Consider the following 25,296-nt stretch of genomic DNA (forward strand, 5'->3'; position numbering starts at 1 on the left):
AAAAATAAAAAAAAAAAAAACAAAAAAAAAAAAAAAAAAAAACACATCATAGTAAAATTAACGCATCGAAGCTAAAAAAAAACGCTTCGATGCAAATCTTTAGATAGTGTTTATTTTTAAAAAATTGGTGGATTATTACAAAAGCTACATGATCGGCTAGTTCATTATTAATATCCTAATTAAGATAAAGTATGTCGAATGAAAAAGGGATTATTAAAAAATATTATTTCTCATAAAAAAATAATGTTGATCCATACACTTTTCTATATGTCATAGCATTATAAATTTGTAAAATATAAAATCGAAAATTTTCACACAAAAATAGCATTTGGTAGCCATTTTCACCGTAAATATAAAATAAAGTACGAAATTTTTTTTTTTCATGATAAAGTATATTATATTTGCTCTAATTTAAGATATATATAAAAGTGTCAGACCTTCCGGAACATTTTCAAAAATCAAGTTGAAAAAATTAATTTTTTGTGAAAAAGTTGTCATTTTAAATCCTCCCCTGTGGGCAGGTAAAGGGTCACATATGAAAAAAAATATACCAAATGATAGGTAAAGACATCATGCATCTATAAAAAAAAGAATTATAATAATCCATACATCTTTCAAAAAGTTATAGCATTGTAAAGTTAAATATATAAAAAAGAATTTTTTTACAAAAATCGTATTTTTTTTATTAAGTTTGATGTCTGTTTTCACCATGAAGATAAAATAAAGTCCGAAATTTTTTTTTTACCATAATAAAGTATATTATATTAACTTTAATTTAAGATATATCTAAAAGTGTTCCGGAATACTTTCAAAAGTTAAGTGTAAAAGTAAATTTTTTGTGAAAAAGTTGTCATTTTAAATCCCCCCCTGTGGGCAGATAAAGGGTCAGATTTATTAAAAAAAACTACCAATTGATAAGTAAATACATCAAGCATCAATAAAAAAAAAAAAATTACTGATCCATACATTTTCCAAAAAGTTATAGCATTATTAAGTTAAAAATATAAATAAAATTATTTTACAAAAATCGTTATTTTTTATGAAATTTGATGTCTATTTTCACCACGAAGACAAGTCCAGAGGTCAAATATTTTTTTTCATAATAAAGTACATTACATTAGCTTTAATTTAAAATATATATAAAAGTGTCAGACCTTCCGGAACATTTTCAAAAGTTAAGTTGAAAAAGTTAATTTTTTGTAAAAAGTTGTCATTTTAATTCCCATCCTGTGGGCAGGTTAAGTGTTAGATTTACAAAAAATATATACCAAATGATAGATAAAAATATCAAGCATTTATAAAAAAAAATTATATTGATATATTCATTTATGAAAAAGTTATGGTAGTTTTTAGTAAAAAAAATGGAAAAAATTTCTAAAATTAGCGATTTTTAAATTTGTAATTTTTTTGTGGGTTTCCCCCATTTACGGGGAACGAGGGAAATTTTTTCAATTTTTGAGGGTAATGTCTTCGACTAGATACGATTTGTGATCTTTTGATGTATTGTTGATTTTATTTGTGGAAAATCAATGCAATTTTTCTAACGTTTTAATATAGATACTAGTTTTCTGATCCATCATTATGAAGCACTGATGAAAATTTCAAGATATCAATAGACCTTATAAATAGCATTAATGTAGTAAATGATATATCTGAAAGGGGTGTTAAACTAATGGAGGAGTTTAATACAAAAATAACAAACGATGAAAAACAAAAACAATATTTGCTTCAAGTAGTAAATGATTACCGCAACAAATATCCAGATTTCAAAAAGAGTACTGTTTTAAATAATTAGATGAATGATTAATTTTTAGTTTTTATGTTTGACGTGTTTTTGTAAATTTTTAAAAAAAAATTTTTCGTATTATAAAATTAACACTGAATTGACTTTATTTTGTAAGTTTTTAACAACAAAATTATATATATTGATTTTGTATACATAAATAATAAGTAAATCAAAAAATTGTTCAGAATATAATTTGTGTAAAATATTATTTGAAACAACTTTTGTTCTTACAATTTTGTTGTGAATCCATTATTTCATGCGCTGAAGTAAAAAAAACAAGGAAAAATGTATGGTTATCCAAAATTTTTGAGTTTTCAAACTTTAGGCCTTTTGTGGCACGGGTCAATCTTTTCTGGTTTACTTAAAACATTGCGTACCTCATTTTTATAAGTATTGGAACTAATTTTGATTGTATAATTTTAGAAAAGTTAAGTTTTTAAAATGATCCTAATTCACTAAAACCACCCTAATATATATATACTGATACTTCAATATATGAAATTGTAACAAAAAATTTACAAAATGATGTTCAAAAGCATTTGTTACCATACTTTGACATATCAAATTATGATAAAAATCATCCATGTTGTACGTATTACGTACGACAATCCGTCTAATTTTCGCTAAGTCAAATGTAGCTTCTATAAAAACAGTGTCTTTACCACGCCTCGAATTATGTGCGGCACTTTTACTTGTGCGATTGGCGCAAAAGGTGGTTAAAAATTTACAAATAGATATTTATAAACAAGTTTTGTATACTGATTTAAATATTTTTGTTGCCTGAATTTTATCATCTTCCGCTAAATGGAAAACTTTTGTCGCTCATAGGGTAGGCAAAATATAGGAAATAACTTCAAGAGCCGAGTTGGCCCACGTGAAATCGCAGCATAATCCTGCGGATGTAAAATCTTACGGTAGTTATCCCAAAGAATTGTCTAATCGTCCTTATGGTGGTCAGGGCCAAAGTGGTTCTAAAAGGATTGTAAGGAATGGTAAACTACGGATGAGGCCATAAGTAATTTAAATTTACCTGAAGTCAAGTGTACTGAAAATTATAATTCTATTGATTTAGTAATAAAACACAAGAAAATTATTCATTATAAAATAGATGCTCAAATTATCAGACAATATTGCGTATTATTTTCTATTATTTTTGTTTTGTACATAATTCTCGTTCAAAAAATAATAAAAAAAATTTACCGTTAGATGCATGTGAATTAAAACAAGCAAATGTAGGTACAATAAAATATATACAAAATTATTATTTTTCGACTGAAATTAAAGCGCAGAACAGTAAAGCTCCAATGGTGCATTCGAAAAGCATATTTAGCTAAAAAATGTATAGTGCGAGTGGGTGGTCGTTTAAAGAACGCAGCGTCACTAGACATATTCCAACGACATTCAATTATTTTGCCTCACAACAGTAATTACACGAGATTATTGTTTCAAAATGGAGGGCTGCATGCTATGCTAGCTTCAGTACAACTTAAATATTAGTCCATTAAAGGTAGAAGCATCGCCCTTAAGGTTTTCAAAAACTGTGTTGTCTATTTTAGATTAAAGCCAAGTGTAGTACAGCATATCATGGGCGACTTACTGCCAGATCGAGTTTAGCTATTTAATCGAACTTTTTTCAAATGTAATGTTGATTTTGCAGGTAATATTATGATTAGGACTAGTTTATTACGACGTGCACAAAATATTAAAGGATACGTTGCTATTTTTGTTTATTTTGCAACGAAAGCCGTTTTCATAGAGCTAGCCAGAGATTAGTCAACTAAATGCTTTCTTAATGCTTTAAACCGGTTTTTTAATCGACGTGGAAAGGTTCATACTATATCAGGGGCGGATCCAGAATTTATTCCAGACAGGCACAAAGACAAGGGTGGGCCTGGCCCCCCTTAGATTTAATGTGGCCCTGGGCCAACCCCCCAAATTTAAAATTCAATTATTTTTACGAATTATCAAAAACGTGCTAGGCCTTATATAAATTGAAATTATTATTAATTTGTGATTACTATTGAGTAATACGGTTATTATTGGTTGTATTGGCTGTATTTTCACTTTTATATTCATAGAAAACGTTATTTGAAAAAGATAACGTTCTAGATGTAATAATAAATGGAATAGTAGTTACTCCAAACGTGGTTGTAGGTAAAATTTTTTTAACTCTGGTCCAACAAATGATAACAAACTACCAAGTATCTGCATTGATTAGAATCTAGTTGATTACAAAATTCGATAGAGTATACTCTATGAAAAATTTTTTGATAAATCTTATCTTTAATTTGTTTTATTTTTTATAATTTAGTAGTTACAATGGGTAATTTATTTGTTTTTGTTAATTTGTTATTTGCATGCTCTAAATAATAGTAATAAAAATATGACTACAAAAGGCAGGAATTGTTTTTAATTTTAAATTAAATAAATTTTACATTGCTTATAATTTATATTTATTTAAAAATATTTTAGAACTTATTTGTTATTAGTATTTAGGAATAAATTATTTTTTCTTAATAGCTTAAAAGTTGAAAAATTAAATCAGCTTATGTTCACATCATTATTTTATTAGCTTTGATGCAAAGCTGAGAAGGTATTGGTTTTACTATGATGTGATTTTTTTGTGTCTGTTATCACTTTTTCTCAGTCTCACCGAACCGATTTCTTTAATGATACATCAAAAGATCACAAATCGTATCTAGTCGAAGACATTACCCTCAAAAATTGAAAAAATTTCCCTCGTTCCCCGTAAATGGGGGAAACCACCCAAAAAATTAAACATCGCTAATTTTCGAAATTTTTAAAAATTTTTTTACTTAAAATTGCTATAATTTTTTTATATAGATGCATGATATCGTTACTTTTCATTTGATATATTTGTTTTATAAATCTGACCCTTTACCTGCCCACGGGGGGGATTTAAAATGACAACTTTTTCACAAAAAATTACCTTTTTCCACTTAAATTTTTGAAATGTTCCGGAAAGTCTGACACTTTTATCTATATCTTAAATTAAAGCTAATGTAATGCACTATTTTATTTAAAAAAATTTCGGACTTTATTTTGTCTTCATGGTGAAAATGGCTACTAAATGCTTTCTTTGTGTAAAAATTCTCGATTTTGTATTTTACTTTTTAACTTAATATTTCTATAACTTTTTGAAAAATGTATGGATCAGCACAATTTTTTTATGAGAAATAATATTTTTTAATAATCCCTTTTTCATTCTTTATCTTATTCAAGATATTAATAAGGAAATAGCAGATCATGTAACTTTTGGATTAATCCACCAATTTTTTAAAAAATAAACACAAATTTTGAACTTGTAAGATTCATAGAATGGTATACAGTCTAAGGAGGAGTGTAGGGAGCCCCCCCACAAGCTTTTCATGGGAAATAAATTATGGAAAATGATACAAGAGCCCAAAATTGTTGGCCCCTCCAATAAACATTTTCTGGCTGCGTGCCTGATTCCAGAGGGGACGTCATTAGATACATTTTTTTCTTATAAGAACTGATTTATTATTTTGTGTTTATTATATTATATGTTTTTATTACATAATTATTACATTTCTATTTTTAAAAATTCATTGAATGTTGGCGGCATAATAATTTTTTCAATTACTATAGTATATGTTTTTTGATGACTTTGAGGACATTGGTATATAAAAATAAATTCGTTAATCAAAATTAATTACATATGAAGAACTTTATTTGAAATTAAAAGTTATTTAACAAATAAAAACAAAATATACATTTCTTACAATATTATAACTTAAAACCTAAGTTCGTAACAAATACTATTAAAATAATTAAAGAATAAATTCTAATTTTCTTTTTTTGTCATTAGCAAATCTATCAATGATATTTTTGATATTATTTTGAATATTAATATTTTTGTGAATATACAACAAAGCAAGACCTGTTAATCTAACCTTATTAAAGATATTTTAATTTAATCTGTAAGCCATTAGCGGAGGAGGGAGCGCGCGCCCCCCCTCTGCATCCGCCACTGTACTATATATTTTGATAACACGTCTAATTTTGTTGGAGCTCAACGGAATTTAAAAGAAATTAAGACAGTTATACTCTCTGAAGAAAATTATTCACCCCTCAGTCCAAAATCTGAAACTGAAAATTTTTAAAGTTAATGTGAAATAGAAATTATTATTATTTATTCATTCAATATTTTTTATCTTCGATTCGAAGTTGAGAAGGTATTGGTTTTATTATGATATATATTTTTTTTTTTTGTGTGTGTTACCACTTTTTCTCAGTTCCCACCAAACCGATTTCTTTCAACAATACGTCAAAAGATCACAAGTCGTATCAAGTCGAAAACATTACCCTCAAAAATTGAAAAAATGTCCTTCGTTTCCTATGGGGGAAATCTCCAAAAAAATTACAAATTTAAAAATCGCTAATATTCGACATTTTTTTCAATATTTTTTAATTAAAACTACTGCCATAACTTTTTTAAAAATGACCAAATAAATTTTGTTTTTATAGATACATTAGATATTTATCTATCATTTTATATATTTTTTTCATAAATTTGACTCTTTACCTGCCTACAGGGGGATTTAAAATGACAACTTTTTCACAAAAAATTAACTTTTTTAACTTTAATTTCGAAAGTGTTCCGGAAAGTCTGACAATGTTATATATATTTTTAATTAAAGCTAATGTAATGTACTTTATTATGGAAAAAAAGAATTTCGGACTTTATTTTGTCTTCATGGTGAAAATGGCTACCAAATGATATTTTTGTATGAAAATTCTCGATTTTATTTTTAACTTTATAATACTATAACTTATTGCAAAGTATATTAACACATTTTTTTTTATGAGAGATATATTTATATCCCTTTTTCATTTGACATAGTTTATTTTAATCAGGATATTAATAAGGAAATAGCAGATCATGTAGCTTTTGGAATAAATAACCAATTTATTAAAATTAAACTATCTAAAGATTTGCATCGAAGAGTTTTTTTTAACACGCTTATATTAGTTTCACATGTATGTTTGTTGTATGTTGTAAGTTTGTAACTCCACGCGGCACGTGTTATTATGTCGCATATCCCGTCGTCTATGACCTTGAGACTAGACCGTCGTAACGCATTCACCCCACCCCGCTCACTAGTCAGCGCCTACACTATTTTTCTGTATAATTTTTTTTCCTGTATATTTTTATTTTTGCTTTTCGTACCCATATACGCGTGCGTGTCATCAATTATATATATATATAACAAATTTTTATTGTGATTGACACAGCCCCGCGTCGTTTCGTTATACACGATGCCCCACGACTCGTGCCACCTTTATCAGCCGTCGCCCTATTTTATGAGTATTTGACCGTTATACGCCGCGGTGCAAAGTCCAACAAGTGCCGCACGGCCGACGACGTTCCGCCGCTAATGATACTGTAGTCTTCCCATTGTCAAAGTGACAACGTCAACAAACTGATCCGCACTCGCGCACCGTCGTCATCTACGCTTNACACCCTGTATACATATATATATTAATATTTATATATACATATATGTTAATATTCATTTATATATCCCTACAGCCGACCCCGCTGCCGCCGTATATACCTCGTGTATAACGTTCCCCTCGCCACGCCCGCTCACAAAACACGGCTATACCTCGTGCATGATACGTTTACGTACTTAAGTCGCTTTACATATATATATATTTTAATTACTATTAAAACTTATATATTAATACGCTTTATTCTCATTAAGAGATATATGGTGTATTTATTCCGATTACGGGGAATGATTGCCGTATTGTCATTTTTCGTCACTACCTCCACGTTGCGCGCTTGCTGCTTTCCTTGGATATGGTAGCCGTTTCTCAGACTCCCACTCCGGAATCGAACCCTGATTCCCCTTTACCCGTTACAACTAGTGATGGGCATAATCGAATGATTTCGATAATCGAATGATTAGTAATCGAGACATTTTCATAATCGAGTGAATCTCTCGAAAAATCACTCGAAGTTAAAATCGTCTGCTCGTATGATAAGAATAATCAACTATTATTATTTATCGAGAGAATCGAAAAATTATTCGAAATATGAATAAATATACCTATAGTAAATAATTATTAATTTAATTTTGCTTTTTTTATTTGTTGGTGTTTATTTATAATTATTATATTAAACTATAATTTAGGAATAATAATAACAATAATATATTAATAATGCATTATTAATAAGTGCTTTAAATAAAAGACAAGTTTTTATTTTTTTTATTTAATAATTATTACCTATATTTTAAAAAAACCGATAACAAATTTAAAAATAAAAACATAAGATAAGGTAGCAATAGCCTGCTTGACCATCATAATTAAAACACCTAATTCCACACCTAATTGATTTTTCATAAATTCACAACTAGTGAGAGAATCAGAACTCAGTAGTTTAGCCAGTTCAGGACAAAACTTTGTTCTAATCGTCACATACTTCCCAAAAATGTGACAGATAAGGTGTTGCCATGAGTAGCGATTGAACAAGTTGAAAATAAGACTCGAAGTCAACAATTTAATAATAATTCGACTATAATTTATGCTAAATAAAAACTTAAAAATAGTATTCTCTCGTTTCATCGTTTCATGGACATCATTCGAAATAACTTTTATTCGATTATATACATTTCAAGATCAAGAAATCATTGTTTTTATAATAAACGAGAAATCATTAGAAATAATCACTCGATTATAGAATAATCAATATTATTCTAATATTATTTATTAAAAAAATCAGAATATCTCGATTATATATCTCGATTATGCCCATCACTAGTTACAACCATGATATTGATAGTAACTACTATCATAACATGTAACTAAAAAGTGAAAAATAAATATAGTTTAAAAAAACTAAAAAACACGCTTTTAATGCACATCGAACTAAAAATTTAAAAATAATTTTTATAATAAGCTTAAAACAATAATGTATGAAAAGTACTAGTATTATTGTCTATTATCACAATAATACTAAAAATTATTTTTAACTTTTTAGTTCGATGTGCTTTAAAAGCGTATTTTTTAGTTTTTTTAAATTATATTTATTTTATTGTAATTTTAATCACAGTCATATATCCTTATACTTAATCCAACTATGCCATGTCACCACTATGCAGTGACCCCCCTGTGCTGGGTTTTTTTACTTAAACCTGACATAACTTTTTTAAAAATAACCAAATCAATATAATTTTTTTTTTTTAAATGTATGATATATTCTTTTTATAAATTTGACCTTTTACCTGCCCACAGGGGGGATTTAAAATGACAACTTTATAAAAAAAATAACAAAACGATTCTATTTTAAAAACCGATTGTGTGCAATTTTTAAAAGTATACGAATTATTGAGTCATATGGAACTAGTTAGAAATATATTGATACGGCACCGCCTTTTGCTCTAGGTTAGCGTTCACCCGTGCACAGTGGTCTGAAACGAATTTTAGGCGCTCATAAGTCTCATTTTAAAATGTACTCATAATGTTAAAATAATTATGAAAACGCAATTCTAGTATATTGCTTAGACAAAATATAAAATTTCAAGGTCACATATTAATCCGGTCGTTATTTATAGCCGTTTGAAGTATAGATATGGTTATATTACGTTTATTTCAACATAAAAAAGGTCTTTCGTTGTAAAGTTTTTTAATAAGTTAAAAAAATTTTTTTTTGAAATTTCTTTTTTTATTATTTTATCAAAAGTAAAGGTCAAAGATATCAAAAAAAAAATTTCGAAAAAAATTTTTTTTTGACTAAGTAATGATCGTTTTAATAAAATAGAGCATTTTTTGAGGCGTTTTTGAAACTAAAAAGTACAATACTAAAAATTACCCTATTTTACCCAAGTATCAATGCATAGATATTGTAGAGCAACTAGTCTAGATTTCAAAAATATAATTTTTTATTGCGGCCGGCAAAAATAACTGTGCATAAGGCTAATAAGATTAAACCAATTCGTACATTTTTTATTTACAATTAGCTTTCATTTATTTCAATTTCTGATATTGAATTGTTTAGGTTATTTATTTCATCTACGACGTTCGATTCGGAATTTAAAAATACATTTTGCACAACAATAGAAAATTAATTTATACTTTTTTTTGAAAATAATTTCATTGGAGATATCACTTGATGGATGGATGGATCACTTGATACTAATAGCATATGTATCAAATCTTCATTGGTATTATACCTCAAACTGGTTGCTCCGTTTTTTATGTTTCGGCATTACATTTTCTTTTCTTTTTGTTTTGCCTTTTTGGTTGAGTTTACAACGGCTCTCGCACATCCGTTACAACGAGTTTTTTTTGTTTTGGTTCTCAATACCTTATACGGATATATAATTTTTTCTAACCACCGCTGTGCGGCGTACGGTATTGGTGTTCGTTGGTGTATTCTAAAGAAAATCGCTTTAGCGAACTGACTTTAACAACGTTTTTACGTAAACATATATATATATTGCTTATTGATTGGTTTGATTGATTGGTGCGCACTCAGCCATATATTGGATACGTATCAATATATAATATAAATAATATACTTTATTATGGAAAAAAAATTTTGGACTTTTTTTTGTCTTCACGGTGAAAATAGTTACCAAATGCTATTTTTGTGTGAAAATTCACGATTTTTTATTTTACATTTTTAACTTTATAATGCTATAACTTATTAAAAAATGTATGGATCAATATGATTTTTTTATGAGAAATAACATTTATATCTCTTTTTCATTAGGCATCCTTTTTTTAAATAACATCATTTCCCTTTATATATTTATATATTATAAATAAATAAATATATATATTTATATATCACACTTATAAATCATAAAACTTGTAATCAGGATATAAATAAGGAATAGGAGATCATGTAGTTTTTGGAATAATCCAATTTTTTTTTTTAATTAAACATTATCTACATATTTGCATCGAAGCGTTTTTTTAAATAGTGGTCGGCGTTTTCGATCCATTTTGTTTTCATAAAATATTATTGTACGAGATAAATGCGTTTGTCCGGTGCGTACAGGTTTCTTTTATTGTGTTAATAGTAGTCAAGCGAAGAATTCGTCATTGTAAAAGAGGGCAACACGCGCACGCCAACATATGTATACAAAAATAAAGTATTATAAACTAAATTAAAAAGTTTTAAAATTTGTTTGTTTCTTTTTAAGTAAATAGTAAAAGTAAACGTATTATATATTACACTCCGAGACCGATACAAATACGCTTAACAAAAATAAAACATAATCGATTAAAACAGCAAATCTTTACATTATTAAATTGTCAACCAAGTTTTTGGTAACGGGATTTGTAAAATCTTCATAGTATCTTTGTAACACAGAATTTTAGCTGTAAATATTTTCTCAAATTTCATTGTTATTATTATTATACGATATAATTTATGTGAAATAGGCTTTAAGTCCATATAAATAGGTACATACATATACAGAGTGTTCAGTACAGAGCAATACTATTCTTACTATTCACAATATGGGTTTTATATTTAATATTAAGAACCTGAAGGACTATACTTTAGGTATACGAATTCATTTTAAGATCTTTTTATAGTATCATTTTAAGTACCTAATAAAAAATATAACAATACGTTGAATTAAAAAGTTTTATAAGATATATAATTTAAATATTAGCATATTTTATAGCTAAAAAATATGTTTAATAAATAAAAATAGTGAACTATCAAAAAAGATCGTCTGAATTATTTGTTTAGTGTTCGTTTTGAAATAGAATATATATATAACATTTATATAAAAATTATAACTATTAGTTCATAAACAAGTAAAAACAATTTTATTTTTTTAAATAGAAATTAAAGTATTACCATCTCATATCAGTTTTACAAATTTATTAGAAATGCAGGTCAGTATTTTTATTTTTATATATTTTATTCACTTATGGCATGTACCGGCTTTATGTCCACAATCTGTAAAAGGAAGATATTTAAAATATGTCATTACTGTAATAAAACATATTTGTGTCCAAAAAGGATGGGATTCAATGAAACATTTGCAGTTAAATCAAGATGAGTATGGAAACATGACAATAAAAGATGCATTTACACAAAAAATTGACAAAAAAAATATTTTAGGTATGTTTATTATTGTTGTTCGTTTACTTAATTACAAGTATACCGAGATATTAAAAAATTATGTCGAACTCATTACTTTAAGCATAACAGAATGTGAAAAGTATTCAACAGATCATCTATTCGGAGAATTTATCAATTGTACACAACGTATTGAACATGGAGTGAAAAATTCTATGATAATGTTTGACAATTTGTACCATGTAATGACATTTATGAGTTATATAGATATAAAATACTTATTTATACATACTTTAGAAAACCCATACGTCATGGTAGACGAAATTTATTTTGCCTATCATTATATAAATACCATGAAAATATCAGATCGATCATTTTATACTACTCAGGATGGTAACTTAAAACCTGAAAATGCGATTTCAGTGCTTTTAAATATTAAAATATTCCTGAATGAATTATATTTAAAGGCAGAAAGTGTTGAAAATAAAATATTTGATTTTGCTCAATTCCCTGGCCAATATAACTATCATTTGTTTTTTAATGAGAAATATTTACAATACAAATTAGTAAATGCCAATGTAACTACTGTCGATTTTGTGTTAATTATGCTAGTTTCATTTTGCAAGGTCAGNCGATTTTGTGTTAATTATGCTAGTTTCATTTTTCGAGGTCACCATAAAATATAATTATGAAGACATTGGATTTAAAGAAATACTTAATCCGCTTTTATACAAGTAAATTAATAATTTATTAATTTTTCATTAATTTAGGGCATAACACCTCACATCTTACATTTTTTTAATATTTCAAGAAGTAAAAAAAAATCTTTCTATTTAAATTTTTTTAATTGAGAGCCCATTGAAAATAATTATAAAACCGCTATAATAAATATTTAGAATAAAATGCTTATTATAATTTACAGAAGCATCTTAATTCGTATCTGTGTAAATGTTGAAAATTTACACAGATCGAAAAATCGAAAAAATAATACTAATACTCAATAAGGTGGTCCTTAAAATTTTTTTCAAACTCAAATAAAATTAGTAAACAATTAATAAAATGTTAAAACAAAATTTGAAAAATGATTTTAATGCTCATAAAAAAATATAAAATCAAATAATATTAAAAATAATTATTCTAATAAGCACAATATAAAAAAAATTTTGTTTTTGATTGGATTGTTGATTTTTATCTACAATGTATGTTTAGAAAAATCTCCATATTTTGATCTATAATCATTAACTGTAGTAGAAACTGTTTTTGTTCTTCACCATGAGTTAATATTTCATTGTAATCTTGCATAAGTTTTTGGTCTCTCTGCTTCATCGTTTGTCACAAGAATATTAAATAAAACTTTCAAAGTATTTTGAAAATCAGGATTTTAAACTTTTAAAATAAATTTATCGATTCTGGTGAAAAAAAGCTATCATGTTCTTTTTTTAAAAATATATTAGTATCATGAAGGTTTATTGTAATTTTTTTTTAAGCTGTTTTTATCTTGTTTTTGTGATGTCTCTCTTGATTCTTCAACCATTTTTAGTTTAATTTCTGCTGGTACTTTGCCATCAAAAAATGCTAAAGTTACATTTTCAGGTGACAAATGCCGTGTTGCAGCTTTAGATATAAATTAATCAGATAATTAATTAAAACTTTTATGAAACATAAATCATTAAAAGGTGATTTTATGGCAATAGATCCCTTAAACCAAACCTCGACATAAACTTTTACCAATAATACACAAATATCACGAAATGCATGTTCTTCTCGTATTTAAGCTTTAACTGTTTTCTGAACATTTATATTTTTAGCGAATAAATTGCTTTAGATATCCATCTAGTGTGATGAAAAACATCAGGGTAGTGAAATTTTACACCATTAAAAAAATAACACATAACTCGAGAAATTCTCTGTAGTCATTTCTACATTGGTGAACTATTAATGTTTCTATATGAAATTTTATAATATTAATTTTAATGTGTTCAACTGCATTTTTTATAATTATATCATTGATACCAATATCAATTCCTAAATATGTCTATGATATGGTAAATATAACACAGTACGCTCTAAAAGTTGTTCAAGCAATATACAAGCACATTTAAATGACCTGTATTAGAAGCTATTATATTAAAACACAAGGCCTGTATTTTATCTTTTACATCCCAAACTTTTAATAAATCAAAAATTGCATTTGCCTGATTCTTGTCAAAACCACTTTCAATTTTTGGGACCCCAGGTAATTGATTTACTCCCTTAAATGATACCAAGATTTGCAATCGATCAACTTTAGCTCTATTCATAATGTCTAGAAGTAGTTTTTCATCCCAATTCAAGACAAAACTATTTTTATTCAAGAATTTAAATTTTTTTTTAATTTCATTTGCCTTTATTTCTAAAAAATAATCTTTCCCGTCGAATAATTGATCGGTTGATTATTAACTTTGATACGTTATTGCCTAATGGTTCAGCAGTAGAAATAATTAAATGCACAGCATCACGATCAGATATCTTGCATCGATCTATAATCGATCTAATGTTATTGAAGAATGCGGTGAACCAGACAAATCATCTTCTGTTTCATATTCTGAGGTGCTAAAAAAATTTAACTCAGCAACATTGTCAAAAAAAAAAAAAAATAGTAATAAATTGTACTTAATTTTAAAGAAAATTAAGTGATCCCACCGTACCAGTGGATTCCATTTCTAATAGTGAATGTTTATTTTGTTCTTTTTTTTTAACTCTTTATTTTTTTTTTCCTTTTGAGACAATTTGTTGTCGATGCCTAACATGCAAACAGGTCTACCTTTCTGTCTTTGTAACAATAAAAACTTTTTATCTTCCTCAATTTTCATCATATCTATTGCATTAGAATGAGAAATATCAAATAAATTATTCAACTGTTCCGTATATTGACTGATTTTATTTAGATGTTTATTGGTAGTTCTTTTTGACGATTTTTGAAATTCTCTTATGTTTGAGTACAATTTATCAAGTAATTACACACAGCGATGTTCTTCCTTAATCGGAATTCTAGCTTTGTGCCAGAATAATGAAACTTCAGCAATAACTAATTTAGCATATCGCGTATCCAAAAAAATAAGTGTGAACACTTGATTTGTAGGAACATATAATTTAACACAAGGAGATAATACGTGTAACAGTACAAATAAGTAGATATATGTATTTACTTATGAAAAAATACACCTTTCGCAGTCCGATATAAATATATGTATATATTAATAGCCTAGATACAGATGTCGTAACACTTNTTCCTAAATTTTCAAAATAAGGGACACCCTAATATGTATATTAGGGTGGTCCTTAAAATACAAATTTTCAAAATTCGATTTACGCGCACCAAAAAATTGTTCTAATACATGTAAAAATAAACTGTGCAAAATTTGGTCACGATAGGTTGACGGTAACACGTGCCGCAAGAGGGTTGAAAATTCGATCAAAAGGGTAGTTTTTCAGTTATTGTGCTTTATCTCAAAATATATGATTTTTATGTAAAAGTTTATAAGAAAGAAATTATACATATAATTATTTTACACAAAAAAGATTATTAGCGAAAACCCCATAAGTCAAATATTTACCTCCTAAAAGTCAAAATTTCCATAAATATTATGTTTACCAGTAAAATTCATATATTTCGGCAATTTAAGTATATACGATGAACCGTTCAAGTTATAAAAAAAATTTTCATGTAAAAGTTATTTGAAATTTAATTTTCTATTAGTTTTGTAGAAAAATAAAATTGTTTTACGTGTTTTCTGGCGAGGTAATAAAGAAAACTTATAAATAACAATCATTTTTCTATCATTAATCATTTTTTGTTTAGATAATGTTGTTGAGTTAAATTTGTTTAGTTCCTCAGAATATGAAACAGAAGATGATTTGTCTGGTTCATCATATTCTTCAAAAACACGAGGATTTATAACTTTTATGAATCCTAAATTACTTTCTGCATTAGATCAATGCAAGATATCTGACCGCGATGCTGTGCATTTAATTATTTCTACTGCTGAAGCATTAGGTAATAACGTATCAAAGTTAATAATCAACCGATTAACTATTCGACGGGAAAGATTATTTTTTAGTGAGAGAAAGGTAAATGAAATAAAAAAAAATTAAATTTCTGGATAAAAATAGTCTTGTCTTGCATTGGGATGGAAAACTACTTCCAGGCATTATAAATAGAGCTAAATTTGATCGATTGCCAATCTTGGTATCATTTGAGGGAGTAAGTCAATTACTTGGGTTCCCAAAAATTGAGAGTGATTCTGGAGAGAATCAGATAAATGCAATTTTTGATTTATTACAAGTTTGGGATGTAAAAAATAAAATACAGGCCTTGTGTTGTGACACAACAGCTTCTAATACAGGTCGCTTAAATGACGCTTGTATATTGCTTAAACAACTCTTAGAGCGCAATGTGTTGTATTTACCATGTCGTAGACATATTTTGGAATTAGTACTAAAAAATGTTTTCAAGGTTAAACTTAATTTATGTACAACTGGTCCAGTTGTATCAATTTTTAAAAATTTAAAGAATGTTAGATTAGTCTAGATTTGTTGAATTTTGATATTGGTATCATTGATATAATTATCAAAAATGCAGTTGTACACACTAAAAATAATGTAAAAAAGTTTTAATTGGAAACATTAATAATTCAACAATGTAGAAAATACTACAAAGAATTTATGTGTTATTTTTATGGGTGCAACACCCCTTAATGGTGTAAAATTTCACTACCCTAGTGTTTTTCATCATGCTAGATGGATGTCTAAAGCAATTTATTCGTTAAAAATATACATGTTTAGAAAATAGCTTAAAATACGAGAAGAACATGCATTTCATAATATTTGTGTATTTTTGGTAAAAGTTTATGTCAAGGCTTGGTTTAAGGGATCTATTGCCATACAATCAGCATTTAATGATTTATGTTTCTTAAAAGTTTTAATTAATTATCCTGATTCTTTTATATCTAAAGCTGTAACACAGAAATTTACCGGACAGTTTACCGGCAGATATTAAACTAAAAATGGTTTAGGCATCAAGAGAGACATCACAAAAACAAGATAAAAAAAATTACAATAAACCTAAATGATACTAAACTATTTAAAAAAAAAGAACTTGATAGATTTTTTGGAAACTCATCCTCATAGCTAGGTTGAAAATCCTGATTTTCAAAATGGTTTGAAAGTTTTATCTAATCTTCTTGTGACAAACGATATAGCAGAGAGAGGTGTAAAACGTATGCAAGAATACAATGAAATATTAACTAATGATGATGAACAAAAACAGTTTCTACTACAAGTCGTTAATGATTATAGATCACAATTTGGAGATTGTACTAAAAATTCATTGATCAATAATAACAATTAATAATCCTGTCAAAAACAAAAATTTTTTTTTATATTGTGACTACTAGAAGAATTATTTTTATTATTATTTAATTTTATAATATTTTATGAGCATTAAGATCATTTTTCATATTTTTTTTAGTATTTCATTATTGGTTTACTTATTTTATTTGAGTTTGAAAAAATAAAAAAAATCGTTATTTTTTAAATTATCATAGAAAAATGATTGTTATTTATAAGTTTTCTTTATTACCTCGCCAGAAAACACGTAAAACAATTTTATTTTTCTACAAAACTAATAGAAAATTAAATTTCAAATAACTTTTACATGAAAATTTTTTTTATAACTTGAACGGTTCATCGTATATACTTAAATTGCCGAAATATATGAATTTTACTGGTAAACATAATATTTATGGAAATTTTGACTTTTAGGAGGTAAATATTTGACTTATGGGGTTTTCGCTAATAATCTTTTTTGTGTAAAATAATTATATGTATAATTTCTTTCTTATAAACTTTTACGTAAAAATCATATATTTTGAGATAAAGCACAATAACTGAAAAACTACCCTTTTGATCGAATTTTCAACCCTCTTGCGGCACGTGATAACGTCAACCTATCGGGACCAAATTTTGCACAGTTTATTTTTACATGTATTAGAACAATTTTTTGGTGCGCGTAAATCGAATTTTGAAAATTTGTATTTTAAGGACCACCCTAATATATATGTATTAATACAATAGTTAAAGAATGCACTATTAATAATCGCCAAAGGAAAAAAAGGAAACAAACCTAATTAACACAGTAAATTAGTAAAGGCTAGAGAAAAAAACAAAAAAACGGAGCAACCAGTAAAGGTGTTCCAAAACGGAACAGACCGCAATATCAGTAATGTATATTCGTCGGCGTCAAGGGTGGGGAGACAATCGATTGTCATATTAATAGCTGGACGGCTGATATCGAGAGAGACACGAGTGAGCGCCAGCTTAAAGTGTAGGGCGGTGCCGTGTCAAGCACTTAAAATACAAATTTATTAATTTATTAAAACAATCAGGTATTTTTTCTAAAATTAAACTTTTGACCATAAAACTTTGATCGATAAATTAGACTTAAATATTCTTTGTGGTAATATGATAAAAGTATTGGTATTGTGATGATGTGAGTTTTTTTTTATGTTTGTCCATGAAAATTCTCAGCTGTTACTGAACCAATTTTAATGATTAATACTTTAAAAGAACCTAATTTTAACGTAAATAAACCTGTCAAAAATTTGAAAAAAACCCATTTTAAATGTATAAAAAAATATCTCAAAATTAACCTATTGTCAAAAATAATTTTTTATAAAATATTTTCAAATATATTCTTTAACTAAGGCAACCATTTTTATATAAAAGATAAATCATTGGAACAATTTTTGTTGTAACATTAGCTTTAATTATATATTATTAAAAAGTTAAGTTAAGTTAAAAGTAAGTTGTAAAGGTTAACTTTTCATGTAAAAATAGCAATTTTGAATCCCCTTCAGTGCACAAGAGTCAGATTTTTAAATAAAATATAACTACAGGAAGAAAAGTGCCTAGTATTTATATAAAAAACAAATGTTTCTTCTTAATTTTTAATAAAGTTATGGCACTATTAAGTAAAAAAAAACCCCGAATAGTGGGGTCGCGGCACAGTGGGGACGTGGCATAGTTGGGTCCAGTATAGATTTAATCTGACATTATATCATTTTTATAATTAATTGTTTTCAAATTATTATTGATTTTGATTTTTAATATGTTAAAAGTAATTACTCTTAATCTACTTTTCTTTGCCCTATAAAGTGAAAGTTTATAATAAAAAAAAAATGAATTTATTACCATAACTTATAGCTCAACTTGTAAGTTTCAAATTGACATTATTAAATAGAAAAAAATGATATTTTTAAGATTAATATACACTCAGGAAATTTTATTATGACTATTTACTGTAAATTTATAAGTAATATAAAATGTAACAAATGACATATTTAACCTTTTTTTTTTTTTGCATTTTTATCGTAATAGATAACTTAAATAGAAATAATAGTAATCATTTCCTAATAACTTTTGGTGTTTAAAAATATCCTGCAATTGAAATATACTGATCTGAATTAATTTTAATGATTTACTTTAACTAAAAAAACCAATGAAAAAAAAGTTGTTAAAATAATATATTTAATTGAGCGAATTATAAATTTTGATTATAATTGTAAAAATCGATTGTTAAATTCAGGTGAAAATAAAAATCTTTTTTTTTTTAATTTGTGATATATATAGCATCATGTTACCAAAACATTGGGAATATTAACAGTCTATAATATTCCAAAATATTAACACAAATAGAGTTAAAAAATTAATAAATTACAAAGTAAAATTATTTACTTTTGCAGTTAAATACTTTTATCATATCGAATCTAATTCGACAATAAATACATTAAAAATATTAGAAATGAATCATTTCAATTGTTTGTATTGATAAAGCTGTTTAAGGTACATTTTATTTGATTAAGGGATTTTTTTTCAATTTTTGAGGGTAATATCTTCAACTAAATACGAATTGTAATCATTTGACATATCGTTGAAAAAAGTAGGTTAATTGAGGTTTGGAAAAATATATCGCAGCCACAAAAAGAAACATATAATAAAATAATATTAACGTGAATAAGAAATTTCTTCTCATGAGGGTAGACTACAGTGATGGGATCCTTGATAATTATTGAAGTTAATGAATCTAAATGAGATAAAAATCAAATGCTTTGAAAATTTTTTAAACTTATAAAAAATGCAAAATATTAATCTCACAGGCGGATTAGAACCTGGTACCCTAACCGTGAGAGACATAAGAGTTACCGATTCGGCAACTGTTCGTCGCTTTTGCGGATTTATAAAATTGGAAATTTAAGCTAATTTAATTTTTAAAGTTATTTTTTCGACTTTAAAAAAGCAAAAAAAATTAAATAAATTTAACTTCTTATGTCTTATGAACTTTATTCTAAATAATAATATAAGCTTTAATTTAAAATTAAATAAAATTGTCCATATTTACAGAATTTTTCAAAAATTACATTGAAAAACTTTAACTTGTGTGCAAAAATTGTTTTTTTGAATTCGTCTTGCGGGCAGGTTTAGAGTGAGATTTTCAAAAAAATTATATCAAATGAAAGAAAAATATCTAAGGTTTCAACATAAAAAAATAATTTTAAGATGTTCATTTTTCAAAAAGTTATGGCAGTTTTAAGTATTAAAATATTTTATGTTAAACAGTGATTTTTGCATAAAAATTATAAGTTTTGTTAAATTTGACGGCCATTTTCTTATAGAAGAAAAGTTTTTTTTCTTTTAAACTTATGGTACATAACATAAGATTTATTTTAACATATGTTTGAATCTCAGAGTATTTCCGATATATTTTCAAAACTTAAGTTAAGTTAACTTAAGTTGAAAAAGTTAAATTTTTTTGCAGAAGTTTCTATTTTGATTCCCCCTTATGGTCACACAAAGGGTCAAATTTTCAAAAAATGTATACCAAATAAAAGGGAAATATCTAAGAAGGTTTCAATATAAAAAAAAATTAGATTGATTTCTTAATTTTTGAAAAAGTTATGCTAATTCTAAGAAAAAAAACTGACAAAATTTAGCGATTATAAAAATCGTAATTTTTTGGAGATATTCCTCATTTATGGGGAACAAGGATTTTTTTTTCAATTTTTAATGTTAATGTCTTCAACTAGATACGATTTGTGATCTTATGATATGTTGTTTATCAAAATCGGTCCAGTTAAAGCTAAGAAAAAGTGGCAACAGACACAAAAAAAAACACATCGTAGTAAAATTAATGCCTTCTCAAATTTTCATCGAAGCTAAAAAGTTTTAAAAATACTAACAATTAGCAACTTTAAAAATAGGAATAATTTGAAAGATTTCTTTCATTTACGGGGAAAGTAGGAATTACTTTTAATATTTGATGGTTACACTTTTATAAGGTAAGAGGGAAGAATTTAAAATGTATTTATATTTGATATATATCAAAAAAAAAACTTTCATCGCATAATTATGATTTTAAGAGGAATTAAGTGGCTAGCGTTAAAAGAATCATTCTTTACTGTTTAATTACTGAACCTCTAATGTAAAAGTCAAATTTATACAAATAATGTGTAAAACAAGACTCGTTTGATTTATGTGTAGAGTTTAATAAAACATGAATTGTTCGATATCTATGTGAGAATCATTTTTCTAATGCTTAATAAAAGGTACTTAATAAAAGCTATATAATTTTTTATAATTTTTTTTTTAACGGACGTTAAAATTTACAAAAAAAATGTATAAGTGTAGATTATTGAAATAAGGGCAAAAATTTGTAAAATGTGTATTGTAATGTAATTTATACAAAAGTAGGTCAAATTTGTATAAACTATGTTTAACTATCGTCAACATTTTTAACTAATTTGCCAAGTACTTTTGATTGAAATTACAAATCTGTTAAAAAAAATTTAATTTAATCACTCAAGTAATTTTTGGTGAAATTTTTATATTTTTGAAACAGAAGCCAATTGTTTGTGTTTACATGTAAATAATATGTTTCTAACTGGTTATTTCTTTATATAGATGTGTATCATTATTTGTACCTCATTTTATTGATCCTGTTTCACAAGAAAAGGGAATAGTAAATTTAAACATTCTTATAAATGAGGGAAACTGGAATACTTTGAGTTATCTATATATAAATCATAACGGCCAAGACATAAGTTTAAACCGAGTGCTTAGAGATCAAGCAAATAATAATAATTTTCATCTTAAAAAACAGTATATCACTCAACTATTAAGATGTAGATTTTATGACATATTAAAAAATGTCACTACAATTTTTTCTGGAGTTATAGACTTAAGTCAACAAGAAAAGAATAACTCAGACAAATTGGAAAATCGAAAAAGTTATATTGAATGTGTGAGTAATTTTTTTCTGACTATGAAAAGTGTCCAAGATTTATTAAATTATTTAAACACAGCAATGGAAAAATTAAAAAAAGCATCAATATGGCATGAAAATGGAGCATTTTATTGCATGTCACCAATAAAAAAAATAATAAATAATATATTTGAGTTGATGACGGAAAAAAATTTTTTACGAGATGACTTTTCTGACGGTATATTAAATTTAAAAGAAGTAGCAAATAATTATCTCGCAGACGCGCAAAATGTAAGATTCTGTATTCAATCAAACTTAAGAAATGCAAGGCGAGTTCATGATAAGCATTGTTTTTATTACGAAAAAATCTTATTTTCTAAACAAGTCGTTTTAGATGTTAGCAAGAAAAATGCAAATGCTACAAATCTTACTCATTCGTTTACTAATCCTATTTCCAATTGTCAACAGGCTTGTGTAGAATTATATATATTTTGTGAAGATTTCATCAGCAACGAATATAAAAATCTAGGGTTTGATAAAATTAATTAAAAAATTTGGTTGTCATTCTTAAAACATTTTATTTAAGTGATTAAATCTATTAAAATTATTTTGTCAATCATAGTTTTTAGAATGCTTAAATGCTATAGAATTAGTGTTGTTTTAAAATTATCAAGTACTATTTTTTGAAATTAAAGAAATTGACACAGATAATTTAGTTTACGTTTTTGTTATATTCTTTTTTTTAAGAAATTCAGTAGGCACTGACTTAAGAATTAAGGTAAAATTATGTTTTATTTAATTAATTTGATTAATAATTATTACAAATAATAATTTTCCTGAATAAAGTAGGTCTGCTGTATTTCTATTAGATCAGCATACATTTTAATTATGTAAGTAGCTTAAAAGATAATTTAATGAAAATTAGTCTATAATCTTTTTAAACTGTTATTAACTGATATCAAAACTGAAAGTATTATAAAAATAAAAACCGAACCTATACCGTTATCCAAAATTTTTTTTTCAGTTCCTTATCCTATATAAATGTCTATAAAAATACAGTAAAATTACAATATTCTGATACATTTGTATATTGACAATTTTCAATGAAAATTTTTTTGCCAAGATCTAAATTCTGTATTCTTGTCAAGGTAGCATTTAGTGAGGGAAGGTTACTATTTAAATTACCACAGGTAGTTCTAAAGTATGAAGCAATATAATATTGAATTGAAAACTTTTTTCGGCTCATTCAAATAAAAAAATAGAGAAAAATTATTTTTATGAGCAAAGTAAAAAAAAGTTATTGGGGACAACAAAATTAAGTACCCCGAGTAGTACAATTCCTAAATGCAGCCTTTCTTTATGTATACAATTTAGTTTTTAATAATATTTAATTAAAAGGTCGACCTCAAGAAGCAAGGATTAAGTCAAGAAAAATTATGAATAATATATAATTCAAAAACCAGCCCAATTGAGACATGTATACATATCTGATTGTAAATAAAATTACTATTATAAAAAACCGATAATGCAAATCTATACATAGTATTTGTTTCACACAATTACGCAGTGGAAATAAATAATTATACTATATTTTAACATCAACTTATAATAATAAACAGTTTGGGCGTCCCCTGCTTTATACAATGTTTCATACAAATAAATTTTATTAATACAATAAATATTTTTAACTGATCCGACCTGGTGTTGTTGTCTTCCACTCGTGTCTGACTCGAGACGCCTTCAAATGTTCTGTAGGTCGTCGCAATGCGATACGCCTCAGCCTCGCCAATTACACGGTAATCCTCTATTACGTGAACCAAAAAAAAACCGTTATTTTAAACAAACCGCAATGTTATACCGCCGAACAAAAAAACAACATTCTCGGTCACCGATAATTCCAGTTACAACAAAACCCGAGAGAAATTATAACTCCGAGGTTAAAAAAAATAATAGACCGAACAACACACACAAAACGGAAAACGTGTTCGGGCCGCCGCCGACCGATGGTCACCGAACCGGCTCCACTGATAAGGCCGACAGTGGTATCAGCTGACCACGGAGGCGGCACTACTGCCTGGCGTGAACATCCTCCCCCTGGTGAAGACATAGTCTTCACAATTGGTTTTGGATGATAAGGCCATCCATTGCGCTGTGGATCAGACTGGAGCGAGGTGGAGATATCTTCGCCAGTGTGGCACGTGCTTCCCTTTTTTTTTTTACATAAATATATAATTTTATAAACATACAAAATACACATAAAGAGAAACAATATTTTTTAACAACTAAAAGGTATAACAATAATTTACATGAATGGGTAACGCCTGGTAACCAGATGGGTACTTAAGTTAATCCCCGTGACCCGTGATGCGGTCCTAATAATTAATTGGTAAGATTGTATTTGAAAAGAACATGGAAAACATGTGTTGGTAAGAGCACAAGAGCACAGGAAAGAATAAATCAAAAAAAATAAATAAATAAATAACTATAAGAACTAAGATGACAGCAAAGGCACCAATTTCACCACTGGGCGATTTATCCATCCATTGATGGTTTTCAACTGGACGACCCGCACCACACCATCATCACCGGGAAATACCCTTTCAACGCGACCGAGATGCCATCTTAACGGAGGTGCATGATCTTCCTTAATGATCACTAAATCACCGACCTTCAAATTTCGATCCCCTCTAGTCCATCGGCTCCGAATTTGAAGACAATTCAAATACTCAACGGTCCATCTTTTCCAAAATGCTTGATGGCATTGCTTGAGCAACTTCCATCGTTGAGTGATCGTGCGTTGAGTTTCAGAGACTAACTCCTCTGGTGGAGCTAAAAGTGGTTGACCTATGAGAAAATGACCAGGAGTTAAACACGTTGTGTCGTTTGGGTCATCACTCATTGGGGTTAGCGGTCTCGAGTTTAACACAGCCTCAACGCGGGTAATAATAGTGCCGAACTCTTCCAGAGTGAACAAGTGCGATCCCATAGTCCGATATAGAAGTGCCTTCATAGATTTCACCGCGGTTTCCCAAAGGCCTCCAAAGTGAGAGGCATTTGGGGGATTAAAGTTCCACATACAAGGTATGGCAGCACTCCAATTATTACGAATGTCGGGGTTGT

The 25,296-nt window shown here is 27.2% G+C and overlaps 1 protein-coding gene across 4 annotated transcripts in view; it reads left to right on the forward strand.

Moving 5' to 3' along the window:
• The window catches only part of LOC126907273 (uncharacterized), a 58,934-nt gene extending 36,004 nt beyond the window's left edge, over positions 1–22,930 (forward strand). The window contains exons 1-4 of one of the 4 annotated variants that reach the window (XM_050688429.1): positions 11,609–11,692; positions 11,820–12,505; positions 12,549–12,613; positions 21,876–22,929. In XM_050688429.1, coding sequence (XP_050544386.1) covers positions 11,831–12,505; positions 12,549–12,613; positions 21,876–22,725 — 1,590 coding nt within the window. In that variant the 5' untranslated portion in view covers positions 11,609–11,692; positions 11,820–11,830 and the 3' untranslated portion in view covers positions 22,726–22,929. Of the gene's footprint in view, positions 1–11,608; positions 12,506–12,548; positions 12,614–21,875 lie in introns of those variants that run through there. The other 3 variants (XM_050688426.1, XM_050688428.1, XM_050688427.1) reach the window with 3 other exon arrangements.
• Positions 22,931–25,296: the final 2,366 nt, after the last annotated feature.

Source organism: Daktulosphaira vitifoliae, unplaced genomic scaffold, assembly GCF_025091365.1.
Source record: "Daktulosphaira vitifoliae isolate Bord-2020 unplaced genomic scaffold, ASM2509136v1 Scaffold_5, whole genome shotgun sequence".
In the NCBI taxonomy this organism is placed as follows: Eukaryota; Metazoa; Arthropoda; class Insecta; order Hemiptera; family Phylloxeridae; genus Daktulosphaira; species Daktulosphaira vitifoliae.